The sequence below is a fragment of the Cheilinus undulatus genome, linkage group 15, assembly GCF_018320785.1.
Source record: "Cheilinus undulatus linkage group 15, ASM1832078v1, whole genome shotgun sequence".
NCBI classification, from domain to species: Eukaryota; Metazoa; Chordata; class Actinopteri; order Labriformes; family Labridae; genus Cheilinus; species Cheilinus undulatus.
In genome coordinates, this window is record NC_054879.1 from 38,604,387 (window position 1) to 38,627,076 (window position 22,690).

The 22,690-nt window shown below is 39.1% G+C and overlaps 1 protein-coding gene across 2 annotated transcripts in view; it reads right to left on the reverse strand.

Annotated features, from left to right (window-relative positions):
- Positions 1-22,690, reverse strand: part of gsk3ba (glycogen synthase kinase 3 beta, genome duplicate a) — a 52,696-nt gene that overhangs the window by 4,176 nt on the left and 25,830 nt on the right. The window contains exons 3-10 of one of the 2 annotated variants that reach the window (XM_041807168.1): positions 22,129-22,212; positions 13,014-13,124; positions 10,015-10,145; positions 8,179-8,285; positions 7,873-7,970; positions 7,661-7,768; positions 5,323-5,509; positions 1,894-1,992 (exon numbers count right to left, since the gene is read on the reverse strand). In XM_041807168.1, the coding sequence (XP_041663102.1) occupies positions 1,894-1,992; positions 5,323-5,509; positions 7,661-7,768; positions 7,873-7,970; positions 8,179-8,285; positions 10,015-10,145; positions 13,014-13,124; positions 22,129-22,212 (925 nt within the window). The remainder of the gene's footprint in view (positions 1-1,893; positions 1,993-5,322; positions 5,510-7,660; positions 7,769-7,872; positions 7,971-8,178; positions 8,286-10,014; positions 10,146-13,013; positions 13,125-22,128; positions 22,213-22,690) is intronic. The other variant, XM_041807169.1, reaches the window with a different exon arrangement.

A 22,690-nucleotide genomic window follows, 5' to 3' on the forward strand; every position in this document is an offset into this window, starting at 1 on the left:
CACCTTTGAAAATCTAATTTGAGAGTTTTTAAGGCATGGACTGAAAATTAATAGTACTTTATGTGCGGCAAACATTCAAGAATGAAAGGCAAGTAAGATTTCTCAATCCAAAAAGACCAGGACTGATTTTGTTATACTAAACTCATTGTTTATCAAATCCCAAATGGTATAGGGCAAACACATTTTTGCATCATAAACACCCAAATCAATGATTTCTGGCACCTTCAGTACCTTTATTCTATACGCTGATATTTATCATATTTTTTAGTGTGCAATCCTGATATTAAACAGTTTCATTAACAAAAAGGAAAATAAGGTCTGTTTCAAATATCTTCATTAGGAAACCTGGCAGGCATTGGAAATGTAACATGGACAAAAATATATATGCAAAAAGAATAATTAAAATCATGTAATGCTGGCCAGAAAACAATAATATGATAAAGACATGTCTTCATCAAAGAGACATTTAAAATTTAAACAAGAAAAAATAAGACTTTTTATTAGCTTAATTTCAAATGCCATATTTAAGGCTTTCTATGGCCTTAAATTTCAAATATCCAATTTTCAGATTTTTTTAACAGCTTTTCAAGGATCTACAGGAATCCTGGTCTCCTTTAGGGATCCAGCTCTATCTGTGGCATCCTCTCTTGATGGTGAGGTTGTGCCAACTGAGTGTGTTCATAGTCGAATATCTCCTCAGCTGTGAATCAGGCACAGTACTAAGCATATTCCCTATTAAGTGACAAATAGCATTCCAGTTTGGGTCAAAGATTCAAGGTAACAGACAAATGCCAGTGGATGACATTGCTGTGTGCTTTGTAGAAAAATCCAATTTCTGTACTCAAGAAAAACTCAAGACATACAAACCTATTAGTCCATCTGATTCCAAACAATGAATACTGACATTTGTGTGATTTTTTTGTGTATTTTCAACCAACTTACAGCCTAGTTTTACAGTTTTTTAAAAAAATGAGTCTTTAAAACTACGCCTGGCCAGCAGCAGGGTCATTACACATGGGCTCCCATGGACAAGTCAAACAGCTACATACGTGGAGAACTGCACTTGCATGGCTGGATTTGTATCAAGTCTCTGTTAATTTATTTAACACATGCTAGAACAATGGAACTCAACAGAAGTGCTGCTTCGGCTACTACATATACATCAATAAACATCTGCATCTCTAAAGATGCATTTTCTTATTCTGACATCCTACAGCACGAGACATTTTTTCCATTTATACCAGGTGTCTGACCTGCTTCTCTGTTTATCTCTCCACTTGCTTTCACCGTCTTTCTACCACCAGTAAACTGCCGTGACATCACCCTGACATCTCCAAACTGGCCTTTTTGACTTCATATCAAGCTTCCTTGAAGCTTAACACGTTCTCAATAACAAAATAGTGGAGAAGTACAAGCAATCAGAAAATATAATGAAGCATTTTCAGGTTTTCAGGAGAATTGTGCATATGTGAATAAGGCTTTAGAAGAAAAAAGACAGACAGATACAGTGATGAGTAAAAGTCTTGTGCTCATCAGTGAACTCCCTTTGGAGCAGCCCTAAAGATGACTGCCAAAGCATAAGCAGGAAAATGAATGAATCATGCTCATCTGCTACTATAAATCCAAGCTGTAGCCAAGACCTGCAACACACAACTGCAGCATCTCAGTGACACCGACACCCACACGTTGTACTAGAGAAGTTCCAGGTGTAACTTAGGCCAGAGAGTTGCAACAGCAGCTTAAGTGCTCACAAAGTTCGAGGTCAATGAGTATCTTTTCGAAATGTTACAGCATCAGTAAAAACATGACTATGAAAGTTTAATTCTGTTTTCAGGTGAGCAGAACCACACATTACATCCAGAGCTTAAACAGATGTTTTAGTGTGTCTCTAACCTGTGGTGGCAGAGGCGTTGGTTGGGGTGGAGGCTGCAGCCTGGCTGCGGGCGTGGGCAGGGATGAGTATGGAGGCCAGAGAGGGATTACTGGATAACTCTAAAAAAACAAAAAAACAAAAAAACAAAAAAGAAAGAAAGAAAAAAACATAGGTGTTTGTTTTGGTACAAACTTTCCTGCAACTTGAATGGATACCAAGCTATAACCACAGAACATGCCAGCCAAAACTGTACGCTCTCTACTGATGATATGCAGAAGTAAGAGAGTGATATATACAGAATTAGACATAATATTAAGAGGTAATGTCTTTTTAATCATTAGTCATATAACTGCAATACTAGACAGAATAGGAGATGACTTTTGAACAGGCAAATTTAATTTGAAAGTTGTCCTTTTTTAGATAACCATTTGCATTAGTAAATACATAACACATCCTCTATAAAGCATTGTTATGTAATTTCACATTTATAAAGAAAATAATAAATGCTTTCATAAATGAGCAAAGAATTAGTAAATATTCAACTTATCTTTACCGAATATTACTGACTTATTTCAGTGTCATCTAAAAAAACAAGTTAAAAATGCTTTGATGTATCAGTAAAGCATTAGTAAAGCACTAGTCAAGGGGTTGGGGTTAAGGTAAAGGCAATTCAAAAGTGGTATTTTTTTCTTCGTCTTCTTCCTATTATAATTGTTGTTATTGATGTTGTGAATAGTATTATTACTATGTTAGCTTGTTTGTTTATTTACCTATTAATTTATTGTATTTGCACTTTATGCATTTCTTTGTTAAATTTTTTTCATTTTCCTTTCATATATATATATTTTTTCCATAAATATTTCAAATATATGCATGTGTATACATTTATACATACACATATTATACACACATATATTTTTCATACTCTATGTATTTTCCATATATATTTTTTCTTTCTTTCTTTATATATATATATATATATATATATATATATGTGCACACTTTTTTCCTTCTCCTTCATCTCTCACAAATAAAGGCAAAAAAATAATAAATAAATAATAATATTGATTAAATTACAAAAATAAAGCACCTATAGTTGTGTTTATGCAGTTACTGTATATTAACAAAAAAATATTTTTTGATGATGACCTAAGATTTACAAACTCATTTACTAACATGTTAACTGCTCAGTTTGTAAATGACATGTAAATTATTACCTCCGCCAAGGAGGTTATGTGATCGGGTGGGTTAGTTTGTTTGTTAGTTTGTTTGTTTGTTAGTTTATTAGCAACATAACTCAAAAAGTTGTGGACGGATTTTAATGAAATTCAGGGAATGTCATAAATGGCATAAGGAAGAACTGAATAGATTTTTGGAGTGTTCCGGATCACCGTCTGGATCCAGGAATTTTTTAAAGGATTTTCTACTATTGGGAGATAGGGCTAAAGGCGGAGGTCTGCGCTCTCTGGGTGCTTTTCTAGTTTAAATATGCTTTATAGACAATGAGTTAAGCTAGTTTTGCACTGGGTCAGGTACCTACTGGTAAATATGAGTTTATGATTCTGCAGGTACAGGCACGGGTAAATACTAAATGTGGGCAGATGGCAAATAGAAAATTAGAGTCTATATGATGGTGATTTTTTTACTTCTAAATAAGTGAATACTGTCAACAATTAGTTTTTTGAAGCTCTGAGGTAAATTTGGACATTTCCCCTCTGTGTTACCTTTACTATCTCATATATGGAATTGTTCTGGCAAATGTACAATAGAAGCCCTGTTGTAAGTGGAGTTTTATTAATTTCTTTTACAGTCTGTGGTTTTACTATGTACAAGTGGGCAGTCGTTTCAACAGAAGCATGTATTCACTATTATATGCGTGTTTGTGAGTGTGTATTTATGTTTGTGAGATAAAGAAAAGGTATCTCGGTAACAGTGTCGACTAAAACTATGACTAAAAATGTTCGTTGATAACAACTAGACTAAGACTAACAAATGGAGATCTGTGATGACTAAATCTGACAAAAACTAAGTTTAGTTTTTGTCAAGATGACTAAAACTAGACTAAAATATAATGTAGCTTTTGTCGGACATTCAAAATCCATGATATTTCTCCACTGTGGTTAAATCTGTCAAAAACAATGCAGCTGTAGCTATTCTGCCTCTTAGCAGTAGAAAGCAGGGACCCCAGATTTGGCAGAGTGCAGAGAACACACTACCATGGTTTGGTACCAGGTTTAGGCAAGAAAATAAATGCTTGGACTAAAAGAAAGACTAAAATGTGAGGAATTTTTTGGGACCAAAACTAGACTAAAATGTTTTTGAGTTTTTTGTCGACTAAAACTAGACTAAAAAGGGTATAAATAACAAAAATGGGACTAAAACTAAAAGACATTTTGTTTAAACACTAAGACTAAAATAAGAAACACCTGCCAAAATTAAGACTGCTCGGTAGGCCACTACTTATCTGAATGCGTGCCGTGCACACGCCTGTGAATATCAGAGAATATACGGTAGCCTATCGCCCTTGTTTTAAGACACTGATTGTTCAGCAGCTAAAAAATAAAACACTTTAAACGAAAGTGAGTGGCCATATACATTGTCTTTAATCGGATGCAGGTTTGCAATACTGGATCTGTGCAGGACTCTGAGCTAAGCATTTACTGATGCTGTACTAATGCTTCATTAAAAGTGTAGTTTTAAAAGTGTTACTGGCACTTCTGGTATTTCTAGGTTTAACTCTGATTAATGCTGGTTACCCACTAGATGATTTTAAGCCTGATTTTAGGCAGGATATACACCTCCCATCTATCAGAGGGGCATGGCCTGATTTAAGGCTTGTCTCCACCAATTATTTTTATTTGTTAGAGTACCTACAATAGCCAGTGAAACTGAGCAGATTGATTAGCATCACCAACTAGATATTGCATACTTTTACAGATCACAAACATAAGTGCAGCCAGCTGTGGACGTGGATCATCATCTTTTCTCCTGAGGTCATTTTTGATCACACAAGTTTCTGAGAGATCCCATGTCCGTGGACTCACCCGTGTGAAGTTTTTACTACAAACATTCAGTGTGTGGTTTCACAGTTTGGCTGAATCATCTAGTGTGTGAAATCAGAAGATTATAATGTTAACAATGAGACAAAACTCTCCTCATGTCCGCGGTCTCCAAAGTTTTGAAAATTGTTGGCAAGCCTAAAGCAGCTGAAGTTTAGTTCAACAGTTTCAGACATTTAACTGAGGAGCAAGTCTAGAAGATTCCAGTCCAATGCTAAAAATTATTTGACACAGAAAGAGTAAGGTCAAGACTGAGAAGCATCTCTATGATCTGAATGCAATAATAAGTAAATGTCTTGTTCAGTAATGGCAGTAGAATGTAGAAGAAGTTACAGGTCTCTCAGTAAACCTTCACAGTTTCTGTTCAGAGTGACTTTCATGTTTTGATACCTTGGGTGGTGAAATTGAAGAGTGAGGGCTTCTCCCTCCCATTGGGCAGTTTGACGTTAGGGTCGCGCAGCTCGTCAAAGAAGGAGTGTGCGCAGGCCTCTAGAGGGGTGAGGCGAGCCGTGGGCGTGTACTCCAGCAGGCGAGAGCACAGGGCGATGGCCTCCGGAGGCGTACGCGGCCTGAACACCTGAACACAGATCAGACACAAAGACAGCTGTGATCCCATGAAGTCTTAAATGAAAGGAGACAAATCATTGTTGTTAATCAACACACACACACACAAAATGAGCATGATTTCTTCATATGATCTCTGCTGGATTTGTGTGCTGTGATATGGATCACTGAGAGGATGCCTGGCTCCAGTAAAAGGTGAACAACGTATGCAAATGCCCAGAGTGACCACAGGAGGGCATATGAGAGGCAAACAGGAGTACCTGCTGCTGCATGCTGATTGGATGTCACTGTTATCCAATGATAGAGCAGTGGGCGGGAGCGCTGAGAGGAAGCAGGGAGGAAAGCCTGTCCATTTATTTTCAACCTGTTTTAATAGAATAGACTAAAAGAAGAGCATGAAATATAGAGCTACAGTGATCAACAAAAACAGGCTGAGCTGCTGGCACAGATTAACAGCTAGTTAGTAGTTTGTTTAGGAGCTTCAACAGAGCTGACAAAGGTTTAGGACACTCATAAATATGTTTAAACACCAGCTAAAATTACCCTAAGCAACTTTTTTTGCTTTTTTTGGTCCACCTCTATATAAAAATGCATGTAAAATCTCAAATCTTTAAGCACAGTTAAATTAGACATGTTTTTCTCTAAGGTAACCTGGACTGTCAGACTACATGTGCTGCAATGATATCATATGAATGCATCAAAAGTTTTGTGATCAAATGGTAACTGAATCTCATAGATTTTATAAAAATCACACCTAGATAAACTATAAAAAAGTATTTTCACATCTGCATTTAGTTCCTTCAGGCCTTGTCTATGAGGAGAAAAAATGACTTTCTACCAAACACACAACAGAAGCTATCACTATCATTTATTTCTGTAAAACCATTCACAATTTGTTGGTAAAATGTGCATGAAATGTTCTGAAAGGGATATAAACACCAGGCGTAGTTCCTGAGATACTGCACTACCGCTTGGGATCATTGGTGATCCAGTGGGGTTAATTGGGTTAAAAATGCACACAAGTGAAACGGTATCATTACTATGCTGTTTTAAAACTTGCTCTAAAATTCCAATAAAAACATTCATACAGTCTCCTGCAGAGAAGCAACAGATTGCAAGGGACAAGAACACAGAAGGATTAAAGGTTTAAAAAAATGTAAAAAAAAAAAAAAAAAAAATTTATCAGGAAGCAACAGTCTGAGTGTTACAGCAGTTTGTTGCTTTTTCATAGCTGTTTAAAAAAAGCCAAAACACTGTTTAAGGAAAACATTCAAAATAGGGATGGGGTGAGTTTTTCAAATCAAGTAATAGTTATTTCAGAGGATTTAAAGATTTCTCGTGATTTTTGACATCTACAAAATATACTTTACATCATTCTCACCAACAACTGGTTGTAATGCAATACTATCACCAGAGGGTGGCTGTACTACATCTAAATGTTGTTTTCTCGGTACCACTGATTAACAAAAGACTTCGCTTTGCTTATGATTAAATGACCCAAATGTTTTATGTTTTTACATTTGTTCCATTATTAATGTCCCTGTAAAGCAATTAGTAACTAAAGGTTATTAAGGTTCTTCCTCTTCTTCTTCTTTTTATCAACAAAACTGATGATCTTTTAGCTTATTTAATTGAACATTACTTTATGTTTAGTAAATAGATTATTTCATATCTATTTTACCTGACATCGGGAGAAAAAACCTAAGTTTCTTAAGTGGAAAGTAGTGTAATCTAGAGCTAAATCTTTTAGCTTGTTGGTGACAGTTTTCCATTATATTTTAGCATAAATCAAACATCTCTTCATACAGATGAATGCTTCTCCTTTCTCTGTGATGCATCACAGACTGTTGTCATCCTAAAGAGTTTTAAAGACTAATAAAGATGTGAACGAGGCTTCCTATTTTCTTGCATATGTAGCAAACTATCAATATTTTACCACTAAACACTCCCTCAGGAAAAGAAAAACTCCTGGAGACGAGTACTGTGTCTAAGGTTCAGCACAGAGCAGACATGGAGCTGTAAGGACTCACAGCTCTGTCGGGCGGCGGTAAATGAGATTAAATGAGAGTGGAGCGACTTGTGGGTTGAGTATGATTAAAACACAAGCATGGAGACAAGAGATGCTGCTGTGGTGGATCTAAGAAAAGTAAAAGGGCTCTTGTACCTGTTGACTCACCTTAGTCCAAGGATGTGCCTTGATCTGGGGGAATTTGAACTCAGTGTAGTTGGGGTTCATCTCCCGGATCTGCTCTCGGGTTGGGGTGCCGAGAACCTAGAGAAAGAAAAGGACAGAGGGATGCAAATTTAGGTCTTTACTCACTTGTTTAAATAGCTTCAGATGACTTTTTTAATCCCCCGGTTCTACCCCGTCATCACCTTGATAATTTCAACCAACTGATCCACGCCACTATCGCCAGGGAATATTGGTTGTCCTAGCAACAGCTCTGCCAGCACACAGCCGGCTGACCACACATCTACAGGAAAACACAGATCACCAAATGGTTTTTAACAACAAATCAACAGTCTGGATGAGAAAAAAAATTACACATAACATCTGACATTTTTTTATAATCAAACAGGTCATTTTATGACATAAATCAGATTTTTTTTTTTGGGCTTTTTACAAGTTTATCACATGGCTAAAGAGTAACATAGAGACTGTTACAGCTGGAGTCGGCCTACCTATGCTTGAGGTGTAGTCAGTTGCACCAAAGATGAGCTCAGGAGCTCGGTAGTAGCGAGAGCAGATGTACGACACATTTGGCTCTCCACGGACCAGCTGCTTAGCACTGCAGACAAAATTACAGCACACACTCATCAGCACCATTACCAAACACTGCTGCATTTAGAGACTAATACACACCTGTAGAAGTTCTTACACAAGTAGAACAACTGAGGAAACTCCAAAACTTTTATCTCAGAACTATTTAAATGTAATGGTGAAATCATGATGGAACATTTTAAATCATTTAAAAGAAAAGTTAGACATTTAAACACATGTTTCTGTTGACAGTAGCTTAAAAATTCACATGCTTTATTCATGTGGACTTTGCCCTTACAAACAAAACGCAAAGACAGCTAATACACCCAAACAGCTCCTACATTTTATAGATTTGAAGCAAACTGTTGATCTCCATTGAATTTTATATGTTTGGGTTGAATCTTTCACTGGATTTGGATCCCAGGGACCCTTTCCAATGCAGCAGAACTGTTATTGTTGGAACATCATGATCAGGAGAGTACTGTAGCACTTCAAATGGTAAGAGTTGTTTGTTTGTCTGTGGCTGCAGTGAAAGTTAGATCTTGAAATGATTGGAATTAGGGATGCGCGTGGTTAATTGGTAGAACAGTCAAAATTGATCACATTAGGTGGCGCGGGATTTACAAGTCGGTTAAACTAATACCCTGGAATTATAAAGACCTGTAACTTTATAGTAATATGAGAGATGATTCTTGTACTCAGCAGTTATTGTCGTGATAAAGAGGAAAAAGAACACTGACTGACAGAGTTGGACTTCCAACAGGTTCTAACAATAACATTAATGTTCACTTTGGTTCATTTTGAACAGAATTCATCCTTTAACTGTAATAGATTAAGGGTTAAAATTAATGGCATTTCTTCTTTAGAAGGTTTTAAGGTTGCTGTCTAAAATGCATCTCTATTTGGGCAGCATAACCTGATGATGGAACAGCCTGCAACTGGCTGACAGACCCTCACAAAGGGAAAACAATATGGCGGTTTAGCATTTGAGCTAGTGATACTAAGTGATGGTAATTTGTTTAAAATGAATTTAAACAGACGTTCAATATCGGTTTTACTGGTGTGAATTTAATCATTAGAGTGCCCAATAGTCACACAAGTTACAGGCTCCCTGAAAATGCTGCTGTACAGGATTTAAAGGCATTAATGGTATCCAACAGCTAGCTTCAAGAGGAAAAACAAGTAAGAAGCAAGGATTTATGGTTCAAAAGTTATTCAACTTTTTAGAAACTGTGTCACTTCTTGTTGTGTACGACAGCACCAGTCTGGAAGGCATTTTAGCGATCACATTTGGAGAAAAACTGTCAAGCAGCCACTATTCTTTGCTGCTGCAGTGGGTCCTTTGATTCTTCTTCGCTGCTCTAAAAACAGTAGCCCGTGCATGCAGTACTTTCTGGCAGCGAAGAAGAATTGCATAAACTCAAATACTCGCTGATACCAATACCTGCATTTCAAGCAGTATTGGACATATTTTCATTACTGGTATCAGAATCAGAACAACCCTATAAAATATCATAGTGCAGTGTCATGGGGGGGCTATGTGCCAGACTCTATCTATCTTGTATGGATAAGTCTGATTAAGGCCTCTTCCTTTAATTAACTCAGTTAGCTTACCAGCTGCTGGCATATGTTTTACATTCCCAGCATAGAAGCAAAGCATGCTACATCAACAACATCAACTGTCAAACTGTCCTTTACATTCTGGGAGAACTACCCCATTTCTGTCAGAATTTGTCGACACGGTGTTTGCGTCTCACCTGCCAAAGTCACAGAGCTTGAGCACGGCGGTCTCTGGATCCAGCAGCAGATTCTGGGGTTTGATGTCCCGATGACAGATCCCAAACGAATGAATGTAAGCCAGGCTCCTGAACAGCTGGTACATGTACAACTGCACACAGAGACGCACAAAGGTTACCACCGTGACTACACAGACAGCACGCTCAGCTTTCATTACAGGCTTTTAAGAATAAAAACAACCACTGAAGTTTTTTAATTTAACCCCACTTAAGTACTGAACATTTAATCAACAATGTTTGGACAGCAACGTCTCACACAACCTCTTCGGAATAAATAGTGTAAACATGACCTTTTAGACTGGAAGAATCATCTGAGTGTAAAAGTAAAAGAGAGAACTGATCCTCCTCTAGTAATTGTGTTACAAAATTTGGTCAAATTGGTTCTTTTGACCTTGTTTTTTTTAACTGAACCTTCCACCTGTTTGAACCTGCACAGCATTAAAAAAAAGCCTGTATAATCAAAAATATCTATACGCCCTCTAATAAGAACATTATTTTTTCTAGAGCTAAAAACAGATCACTTTTATGTGTTCATACAGTGAGCAGAACCTTTTTCCATGCTAGTGATTATTGATACTGTGCCTGTAGCTAAAAAGATAACTGTGGGAGCCTCTTCCTCTCAACAGGACTGAATGTAGGTGTTATTTTAATTATTTCATTCAGATAGGGAAATTATTAGCACTGAGGAGGCTTGAAATTTTTTTTTTTTTTAGTTGTGTGTGTTTTCAAATTACTCTCATGACTGGCTCACATATGTGAGGCACAGAAATACTTAGGAAGTAGCAACTGTTCAGCATAAACAGCATACAAAACAGTCAGAACAGACATGGTTTAAAATGATGTGAAGCAAAGAAAAAATATTAGAGGAAGACATTTTTAAAAATGTCAACTCACGCTGTTATTTTGTTAAACAAATTATGATATGGTGACATTTAAAGTTTGGAACGCGCTCAGTTTTTTAGCTCTGAATACCTCTGCATGTGGTACCATTTTTGCTTTTTTTATATTTTCACGTAAAAATTATGATAAAAAAGGAAACTGGCTCTAAAACAGTTTGTGTTGTTCACTTGAAAAGCAGACTCTTAGAACCAGCTTATTCTCAAACAACTCGTTACAAAACATAGTGGATTTTGTGTTCATTCATTATTACAGCTGTCACATAAGATGTGAAGATTCCTTCAACCAATCAACAGGCAGCAGTGTGTCTAGTTCCACCCTCTGGGGTCAGACTTGAACACATGATTGCAAAAGAAGCAGGAGGGTACAATGTTGGTTATTTTAATACCTTCCTAATTTTTTTAAAGAAGAAACACAAATAATTGTGTACCAAACCAAAGTGAACAGAACCAGACCAAATGGTGGAAAAGCACCTGAAGTCCTCTTGTTTTACTTAAATTATCTAAAGGGAGTATTACAATGCCTATAAAAGTATTAACCCCCTTGGATGTTTGACCCTTTTATTGATTTTATTAATCAATCATGGTCAATATAATTTGGCTTTTTTTTTTAAGAAAAAAATTACAAAAACCCTCTTTAATGTAAAAGTGAAAACAGATTTCCACAAGGTAACGTCAATTAACAAAAATATGCAATGTAAAATAAGTGTTAAAAAAAAAAAAACACCCCCTTCAAGTCACTATTTAGTAGATGCACCTTTGGCTGCAGCCCTTTTCAAGTCCAGCCACAAATTCTCTATTAGATCGAGGTCTGGGCTTTGACTCGGCTACTCCAGAACATTGACCTTGTTGTCTTTAAACCATTTCTCTTGCAGAATGAGTAAGATTGTCCTCTGTGATTTTCCCATATTTTTCCACATTCATTTTACCCTCTACCTTTACAAGATTTTCAAAGCTAGCTGCCAAAAAGCATCCCCACAGCATGATGCTGCCACCACCATGATTACAGGGGGGATGGTGTGTTTGTGCAGTTGCAACATCAGAGCAAAGAACTTTCTTTCACTTGACCATGGCTTTCTCTTTGCCACTCTCCCATAAAGCTTTGACAGGTAAAGAATTCAGGCAACAGTTGTTGTATGCAGTCTCTCCCATCTCACCTGCTGCAGCTTGTAACTCCTTAAGAGTAGTCATAGGTGTCCTGGTGGCCTCTCTCACTAGTCTCCTTCTTTCACAGTCACTCAGTTTGTGAGGACGGACTGATCTAGGCAGATTTACACATGTGCCATATTACTTTAATTTCTTGATGATGGATTTAACTGAACTCCAGGGGATGTTCACTGCCTTGGAACATTTTTCTGTATCCAACCCCTGACTTATACTTTTCAATTACATGTTCTATGAGTTGCTTGTAGTGTTCTTTTGTATTCATGGTGTAATGGTAGCTAGGAATACTGATTAGCCCTTCCAGATACAGATGTCTTTATACCACAATCACTTGAGACTCATTTCATTCATTGTGAGACTACTAGCAGTAAATGACCGGACCTCTGTTGAATTAGGTCAGTCATTTTAAAGGTGGCAAATTATATTGACCACAATTGGGCTTGAGTGTTCATTAGTAGTCATTTAGATAGTGTGGGCAGAACATGTGAGGCACTGGAGAGTGAAAATGAGCCATTAGTTGGTTAAATAAGGTTGACTGAAGTCAATAGTGTTTGGAGGAGGGTTTATGGGGTACTGGGTGGGGTTAGGGGGCGTTTAGTTGTGGATGAGTAAGAGTGTATGGTAGCTAAACTGTCTTGTCACTTGAATATCATGTCATGACTAGCTGTTGCCCTGGTAACAGCTGATAGAACAAATTAAAGGAGCCAGAGGGGAAAACACAGCCTCAGCTGAGCTAAGGTGGCTAAAGTATTGGGGATCAGCAAAATAAAATGCCGTAACTAATTTTCGGCCACAAGCCAAACATTGGCCACCAATAATCTGCCAGGCTCCTAGCAGATATGATATTTACATGGCCGTTTTAACAATGATGGTTACAGAATAACACACACACTTGCATACCTTGACATAAACCATGGGCAGAGTCTGTTTGGCTCGGCTGTAGTGTCTGGCCACTCTGTAGACGGTCTCAGGAACATAATCCAGAACCAGATTCAGATACACTTCATCTTTCTGTTGAAGAGAGTAGCAAACACAGGAAAACAGAGGTCAGCCATGAGACAGATCAGGAGAAAATTAAAGTTAAAATCATTGTATAGGAATAGGAAATCTCTGCAACTCTCAGTATTAAAATCCCAACTACAGAAATGACTAAAAAGTCACATAAATGGCCTTAATAGTGAGACATTTCAGCTGCCAAATAGGTCAGCACACTCTGTAGAAAAGCTTCCTGTCAATCCTTTCTTTTCCTTAGCTGTCATACATCTTCCCCTGATGAAAGAAGCCGTTTGTGAGCTGATGTAATTCAAGTTTTTTCAGAGTCAAACTGGTGGTCCATTGTAAAGGACTCTTCCCCTGAGGACATGAAGCACATGCGTCATAACGGCCTGTAGTGCAACAGTGGCCACAGACAGTGATGTCATTTCCTCATTTCCTGGTTGGACGAGGCCCGGGTTGAAGGGCGGGACTGTGCACGTTCTCCTCTGAAGCACAGTGACCCTGAGAGGATGCTGTGTCGAGGCTTCTCCACCCAATTATTCTCTGACTTCCTCTTTTCTTTGATTCTGTGCCGAGTTAGCCGCCACTGAGTCACGGGGTGTTTCTCATGGAGCCATTGTTTCAGGGCTATAAGTCACACAGTTTCAGCCCCTACAGAGATGATTTTTCATCTTTGGATCTAAATATATCTACCAAGGAAATCCCTGGCATACTTCATCATGCATTCAGAGCTAGTCAGTCTGTCCCTGAAGGTTTAAAGAGAAGCAGCCAGGCCAGGACGAACTTTGGCCTGCTGAGGGGTTGGAAGAGTTCAAGTAGCAACAGGCTGACATTTTGGACTGTTGCACATTTTGCATGGCTTACTGAATCCCCATTAGGTATGGGGATTCAGTAAGCCAGGCATATTTGTCTAAAATGTTTTTCATTCTTGAAATTTTACCCAGTTTCCCTCCAGACTTAGACTATTCATAACATTTTCAATGAAATGATACAAGAGCCATTTGAGCTTCAATGACCATAGAAAATGTGGTCCTGTTTAGGTTTAACTGATTCAAAATACACTTTAATGGTCCTGACAATGGAGAAAGGCTTTAACCAGGGGTTAAATCAAATATCAATAGGTTGTTTGCAGAAAAAACTCCAAATGGGGGGCAGGAAGTCATTTCGGCATAACGAAGCACTATCAAATGTCAAAGTTTTGTGCTGCAAAAAAAAGAATCTTAAGCCATGTAGGTGTGCTGAAAGAGGTAACTAATTCAGACCAAAAGTGTAAAAAGCTCACAGATAAATGTCAGCAGACATGGATTTAAAGCTTCCATATAAAGTCTGGATGGGCGGAGACATTCAATGCTCACATGTGGTCTGTTTCAGTCGAGGAGTAGGGTCTGATTTAGTAAAGCTTGTCACAGGAAACCCTGATCTTGCTCGTGTCTCCACAGCAGATGTCCATCATATTTTCCTCATTGCAAGGGGAAATCAGTCTCTGTTTAGAGATCCAGGTCATTTGGCTCAACTCAGTAATAAGGGCCAAAAAATATCAAAAATGTTGTCTGTGTTATCTTTAAATTTTAGGCCAGCAAATATGCAGAAATCCATCCATCCATCTATCTTCAACTGTTTATCCGGAGATGGGTCGCGGGGGGTAACAGGCTAAGCAAGTCCATCTAGACGTCCCTTTCCAGCAACACTTTCTAACTTCTGCTGGAGGATCCCGAGGCATTCTGGGACCAGACAGGATACGTAATCCCTCCAGCGAGTTCTGGGTCATCCCCGAGGTATCCTCCCAGCCGGAAATGCAGAATATATGCAGAAATATAAAAGCAACTGTGCCTGCACAGCTATTAATCATTTTCAATCCATGACAACTTTCATTGTAGAGTGTCATTTGTCAAACAAGTCATTCAGTGTTACTTTTTTTTTTACAACCAAATTATAATTAAACTGTGAAAACGGGTTAAAGCAATGAGGATGCCAACTGTTTTGCTTCCTAGCTATAGCACTGAGACATACTATCAAAAAAGAAACAGAACCATATAGTGATGTGTGTTATTACCACTGAATACTTGAAATAGTAGAACCAGCTCTATTGTATCAGTTCCACTGAAAGGGAAATGAACACTCTTAAGCTTTGTGTAATGGTGCCATTGACCAGTAAAGTCGACCAGCCATTAACAACACTGTGAGACACACTGCCTCAGGCCTCCCACGTCAATTAATTAAATTATTCCCTCCCTCTGACAGAGTGTCCATATCCCTTTGCCTCCTCTGCCCCATCTGTTCACAGAGTTAACAGTCGGGCTAACATGACAGAGCTGCTGGCTTCCTGCAGGTCTGCAAAGCTCAATGAGTGAGCAAGCTTAGGCTGTGAAAAGCCCCCAGACAGGCTCTTTTTGGTACACTTCATCTGGCTCAACGCCTTCCTCTGTTCTGATTTCCCTCTCGCACACACACATCTGAAATAAACAGGTGCAGGCATCAAGGATGGGTAGAAGCTTCCCAAGCAGCTCTCTGGTATGGATTTTTAGATTTACACACCCAGTGGTCACTAGTACCCCCCCACCCCCACACACACTTTTCCTCACTGTGTGTTTTTCCAGTAGCCATATCTGTCTGCTTTGTGTGTGTGACAGTGTGCGCCCATTCTTTCTCCAATCCCAGAACTTCCATTGATAATATTTGTGACGACTACAGGGCCTGCTCCACCTCCTGCTAGCGCCACCAAAGCTATATTTAGCCTAGCAACAGCGATGACTCACTTCCTGCCTCACTACAAAGCCACTTCCTTGGCTCTTTCCCAGATGGTTAGGCAGGCGGGGATGTGATTGGCTACCTGCTCACTCCCGGCTAAATAATTCAGCCTCCAATTTGCTGAGGAAACCACTTGTACCTGAACAACTGGTTCAGCTATCTATCAACTACAATCACTGTGCAACACTGACAAAGAGGAGGAGGTGGATGGAAACCTGTGCAGTATGACATACACTGTTTATAGTGCTTGCAAGGCTGGCTTATATTAACATGTGGTTTGTGCTTCCTGGTAATACAACCCTTGTTAAGTATGGCACAGTATGGGAGTCAGCAATTAGTGTATGTAAATTACACTGGATTAGAGAACTGTAGGTTAAAGTCTGTAAATGTTAATCTGTGAAACAAAGGAAAATTATCAACAAAACACATCAGGCCTGAATCATCATCCAGAGGTGATGTAGCTCAACCACAGTCACTCTATTAACATCTGTATAGAAGTATGTATCTTCGGGGTAGAGCTGGGCGATTAGTCGAAAAATAATCAAAACCCACATGACATTATTTCAATTTTTCCCCTTTTCTTGGAAAAATGTGACTTTTTATGAAAAAACATTTTCATTTCAGCTGATGTGGGTTTTGATTTCAAATGTTTCAATAAATAACCATAAATTTTTAATCTGTGCCTGTTTCTTTCAGTTGTTTGTTAAAAAAATTACACAAATATTTACAGAACAAAAAGTCGGAGGTTGGGGGTGGGATAATCGTTCATTAATCATAATCGAGGTGAAAAGTTCAATTAATCGTGATTTTGATTTTTGCCATAATCGCCCAGCCCTACAACAGAGTGACATAAGGATTGCGTAGGGCAGATAAACCCCCACCAAAGACTGCAACTGTCTTTGAATATTCTTCTACCCAGGTAGAGCTAGTGCTGCATGATTTGGTAATAATTGTGATCATACTGGCCAATACTGTGTTTACAATACAATACCTAAACGGTACCATGATTAATCTACTTGCTTGGTTGTTAAAGAAAATGAGTTCTGAAGTGAATTTCTCAACTGGAAACTTACAAATATAAAGAAGAATATAAAATACAAAACCTGAAGTTTTTACAAAACTCCTTGCAAAATAACTTAATACTTTTCTAAAATATATAAATAGTTTTTTTCTTTTTTAGAATGAACTTCTACAAAGTGCAATAGTGGCACTATTTCAAAATTTAAGGCATTTTTGTAAACCTTCTAAGTACTTCTTAATAAAAAAAATATGTCAAACCTTTTATTGCAATTCTGTAATTGCATATCCTGACATTGCAATTGTAATAGTACAGCACTAGGTAGAGCACATACAATATACAGCCTGACCATTACACCAAAAGGGACTGAAATTACATATTCAAATATGTGTGCTTTAAGATGGAGCTGGCCTCCACGCTACTTGGGCGGCTTTCCACTTGAGTTTAGAGTATTTCTGTGGGAATCTTTGCCCATTCATTCTGTAGAGCATTCATGGGTCAGGCACTGATGATGGACAATAAAGCCTGGCTCCTGATCTCTGTTCCAGTCCATCCCAAAGGTGCTTAATGGGGTTGAGGTCAGGGCTCTGTGCAGGTCAGTCAAGTTCTACCACACCAAACTCATCAAACCATTAATATCTTAATAGTGCTATGTATAGTGCACTGTTGCACAGTCAAAATGGAAATTAAAAGAGCCTTACCCAAACTGTTACCTAAGATTTGGCAGCATAGCATTGTCAAAAATGTTTGCTATGCTGAAGCATTGAGTCTCCCCTTTACTGGAGATAAGGAGCCAAGCCCCAGTCCAGAAAAATAGCCCTGTGCCATTATCCCTCCTCCATCAAACTTCACAGTTGGAACAATGCAGTCAGGAAGGTAACGTTCTCCCTGTATCTGCCAAACCCAGACTAGCATATCTTACCGCCAAACAGAGAGGCATAATTCGTCACTCACTAAAACCGTTAGGTGTGCTTTACACCACTTATTCGACACTTGGCAATGGTGATGTGAGGCTTGCATGCAGCTGCTCGGGCATGGAAACCCACTCCATGAAGCTCCATATAGTGCTTTTTTTTGTTGGGGGTCAGAGGCCTTAGGTTATTTTGCTCACTGGACTGTAATAATTTGCAATGTCCAAAGCCACTTAAAAAGACATAACTGAAATTTCAAAGGCCATATTTAGCTAGTTTAATATTTCTTTGTCCCTCGTGTTTGTATGTCAGGTATGTTGTATTTTTAAGTATATATTTTGTGCCATTTACGCCTTTATTTAGAGAGGAGGTCAGTGGATAGAGTCACAAGCAGGGACAAAAGACTGTGGAAGAGACACGCAGGCCAGGCTTCAACCAGGCTGCCAGTGTACATTGGGCGGGACCTAACTGCTGGGTCATCTGCCCTCGTGTTTGTTGTATTTTTTACCTTCTTGTAACTGTAGCTGATGTACTGTTGTGGCCAGGTTTCCTTTAAAAATGTCTTGTTTTCAATGGACTACCTGGTTAATGAAAACACTAGTCAGTAAATTATTTTTTTATGTTGGCCCACAATACTGGTGGTGTGTTGTGCTCACACTGTAAAGCAGCAGTCCCATAGTAGCTGATGCTGTAGCCAGAGACACACTGTAGGCCTGGTTAAGGGGCATTTTCTGTTCACTCTACTGCCTGGATGAAAAACAAGCATAGTTAACGGATAGCTTCTCGTAAGAGCAGCACAGTTTGACAGTATTTTCATCTAGAAAGTGGAGACAAAGTTTTAGGTAGGTTTCATCAGGTTAGACTGCTCTATCACCATTTGACTGGAGTGACGGGAAAACCAGGCGTTCAACTGCATGAACTGAAGGCTTGTGGTGCTAGCGCTGCTAATGAGAGCCACCTACCAAACTGACATTCACCCACAGATGCTGTGAGCATGTGTTAAGCCATGTTCAACAAATATAGTCCTTATTTTAGACTGTTTAATGAGGGATTTAAATTTCAATTTAGCCAACTAGTTACCAGGAACACCCAGAGATTTAAAAAAAAAAACAAACAGCAAAAAAAGTCCAAAGATAAGTCACTCGGTCAGGTTGTCCTGCACTTTGATGCACTTTTGGGTGCAACAGCAGTGTTAAAGGTATTGGCATTTTTCCAGATTTGATGACAGGATCTAAAGCAGCATTTATAACATACGCTGCCTATGGTGTTGCTTTAATTATTTTTCAAAAATGGCCCAGTGTTATTCCAGCATTGGAGGGCCAGTTTGGCAACATGATGTTATTGAAAGTATTTGTGTTTTTCTGTGTTCCCATCAGTGTTTTGATAAGCATCCACAGCAGAGGGCAGCTCTAACTCTTACACCCATCGTCTTTGTGACTACACATTCGAAGAAGCAAAAGTCACACCGCTGTTTGCAGACTTGCCCACGCAGTTTGGACCTGTGGCCTTCTGTTTGAACAGTATTATACAAGTGGTTAAAGGGTAAAAAGGAGTAGCACACTGTGTGTCGAGCGCGCCACATGCCAGCAGTTACATAAGCCTACCTGTGCACATGTTGACGGCTGCACCGACAGCTGTGGTCCTAATGTGCACATCTGCACTCAGTGTGAACCCTACCATCAGGACACTGACAGGGGCACCCATACAAGCCAGACCTGACCCCCTGGCATCTCTGGCTCACCCTCTGCTTTTTAACACATCTGTCATCCATCCATAAACGTTTAAGTACCTCTACTTTCATGCTCTAACCTCCCTGACATTACCTTTTGCCTTGTTCGCTACAAACACACCTCCTTCCCGTTCTCACTCTGGGCTCTATGGGTGGTAAATCCCCACACCAACAACACGGTGCCAGTCTCCATAATTAGCCTGGGGTGATTCAGGAAGGGGGAGGGATAAGAAATGGATACATGACAGGGAATATGGGGGGGATTTAAAAGGTGCAAACATGATGGATAAAACTAAATATGGCAGATTTTTAAAATAACTAAATCCTGTGACAGCATAAAATCTAGTAACACCTGAGGGTCATCCCTCTGCCAAGCCAGTGTGTCAGTATACCAAGAATCAGCTCTGATTCCCAGAGATCAGCGGGCACATGGCATGGAGCAAGGGGAAGGGAAGTGAGTGGAGTTTACAGCTCTGAAGGGAGGGCCACGGGTGAGTCTAAAATTAACCGATACCCAGCGGTCTGCTAACAAGGGCCCTCTCATTTGTCTCACCTACACACACCATCGTCCCCCCCTTTTAAATCCCCTCCCAGCCGTCCTTCAGCCTCAGGAGGTGTGCAACACGGGAGCATTCCAAACTGCCGAGTCATGGTTAAAGTCCCCTCAACATGTGAGCGTGTGCCGGGCTCATGTGTGGCTATATTTGACACATGGACCACTGCCTGTTTGTCAGATAGTTGAATGACATATCCCCGCCTTGTAGTCTCCAGGGGACGTCGAGCCAGACAGCAGGGCTGGGCTAAGGCCAGGGAGAGGGACTTCCCTGTCATAGTGTACAGTATGCACTAATTAATTTCTAAAAGGTTTATCAGGCTAAGAGGGCGACAGACGAATAAGGATAGTGCAGCTAACAGATAAAAAACTAAAAAGTCAAGAGAGTTTACATAGAGGGCAAATTAAAAGTCATTAAACTACGTTTTAGACATGAGAGGGAGCAGTATGTTACAACTCTGATTAAAGCCAGCTGTTCTATCCTTAAAAACAGTAATATCAGCAAACTTCATGTTCCTCTTTTAAGATGAATAAACCAAACACGACATACACTGACACAGTTTCAGGTAGAGAAGAGAAGTAGAAGTTCTAAGAGAGGATAGCGATGACTGCCACCAGTGTGGTGATTAATTCAGATGTAGCCAAGTGTAGCGACAGTTTAATCAGAGCTTGATCATGTTTCTATATGAAATAAAGAACAGGAAATGACATTGAAAGCATTTCATAACAGAAAACATGCTTCCCTTCTTCTTCTGAACTTCTGTTTTTTTCTCAAAAGGAATCATATTCTAGGCTTGTAGTTAGTGACCAGCAAAATCTAAGTGTGTGAATAAAACTCAGCAACTTGCTGATAAATTGTCTTTAGGATGGTAGTCTTTTTAAAGTCTAGTATATGCCCAACATTAGCTGTAGCAGTCTACTACATGTATAGTCAGTGTGAAGTGATGAGGGTTGTTTAGTGTGGCCAAAGACTACATGATGAAACCACTTATTAAACACCCAAAGATTTTTCTGCCTTACAATTTTCTATAAAAGTTTACCCAAACAAATAGGACAACATATGTGCAGAATAGGCTTGTTACGATTCTGATACCAGTATCGGAAATACATCTGCTACTGCTTAAAATGCAGGTATTGGTATCGGCGAGTACATGAGTTTATGCACCAATCTGATACCGTTTGGTTTAGCTTTATATTTTGCTTCGTTAAGCCATGCTAAATGTTAGCGCTACAAATTGGAAATTAATTCTTCTTCGCTGCTGGGAAGCACTGCATGCACGAGCTACCATTTTGGAGCACCAAAGAAGAACCAGAAGAACGTGACAGTTTTTCTCTGAATGTGATCATTAAAATGCCTTCCAGACCAGCGCTGTAGTACATGACAAGAAGTGACACAAAAATAAAATAACATTTGAACTGTAAATCATTGCCTCTCACTTGTTTTTCCTCTTGAAGCTAGCTGTTGTGCCTCCCCACTGACGCTATTGATGCCTCTGGATCCCATGCAGCAGCATTTTCAGGGAGCCTGGAACTCATGACTTTTTGGGACTTTAGTAATTAAATCCACACCAGTAAACCCGATATTAAACATCTTTTTTAAATCCATTTTAATCAAATTCCAATCATTTATTACTGCTAGCTCGAATGCTAACTCAAATGCTAACTGCCATATTATTTTCTATCAGTTAGTTGCAGGCTGTTTTGTAATCACGTGCTGCTGCCCGAATAAAGCATAAAGGTAAGATAGAAAGAGATGCAGCATTGTTATTTCAATATTTAGCAGCAAGACTCAATAATCACCACAGTCAGTCCAGAAAGTTCACACTGGTATCGGATCAGTACTCGGTATCAGCTGTTAACCAACACCTTGGTATCTGAATCGTATCGGGAAGGAAAAAGTGGTATTGGAACATCCCTAGTGCAGATACCAGTATGTTTGTTTTAGCCCTATGATGATTTCTGATGAATACTTCATAAGGCCTTAATAATATTTTGAAAACATTTGCCTCTGTAGATGGAGTCTGTCTAAAGATGAGAAGAAGCCAGCTCATCCAACTCACCTTGTCTCCACTGGAGTAGAAGAAGTAGCGCAGGCGGACTATGTTGCAGTGGTCCAACTTCCTCATGATTTGCAGCTCACGGTTCTGTAAAACACAAAAACATCAACACATTACTTTTCACAGAAATACTTCTGTCTTACAGCAGTAAACACTTGTGTCACCAATCCTTTCAGAAAACAACCATCTTGTCGTCAGTTATGTCATTGTCAAAAGTGTGTCGGTTTGTCAGGAATTAGGAGACGACAAATCTGAATGTGGTAGCAGCGAAGGAATGCCTATAAAAAAGAGAAAGTGGACGTTCATTCTTTCAGGGACGGATAAATCCCACGGGTTTACAATGTGACGACACAGTAATGGACTGTGTGGCCTGTTGCCATCAAAGAGACAATAATTACAGCAAAAGGCAATGGAAGGCACAAAGATTTCAAAACACCCTACAACAGAAAAATAGAGAAAAAAATCTTTTGAAGTAAATTTTGACTTGGGGACAAGTATGGGATGAGAAACAGAAATTCACAAGACCACTAGAAAATGTAAGCACTCCATATTCCTATATTCATAC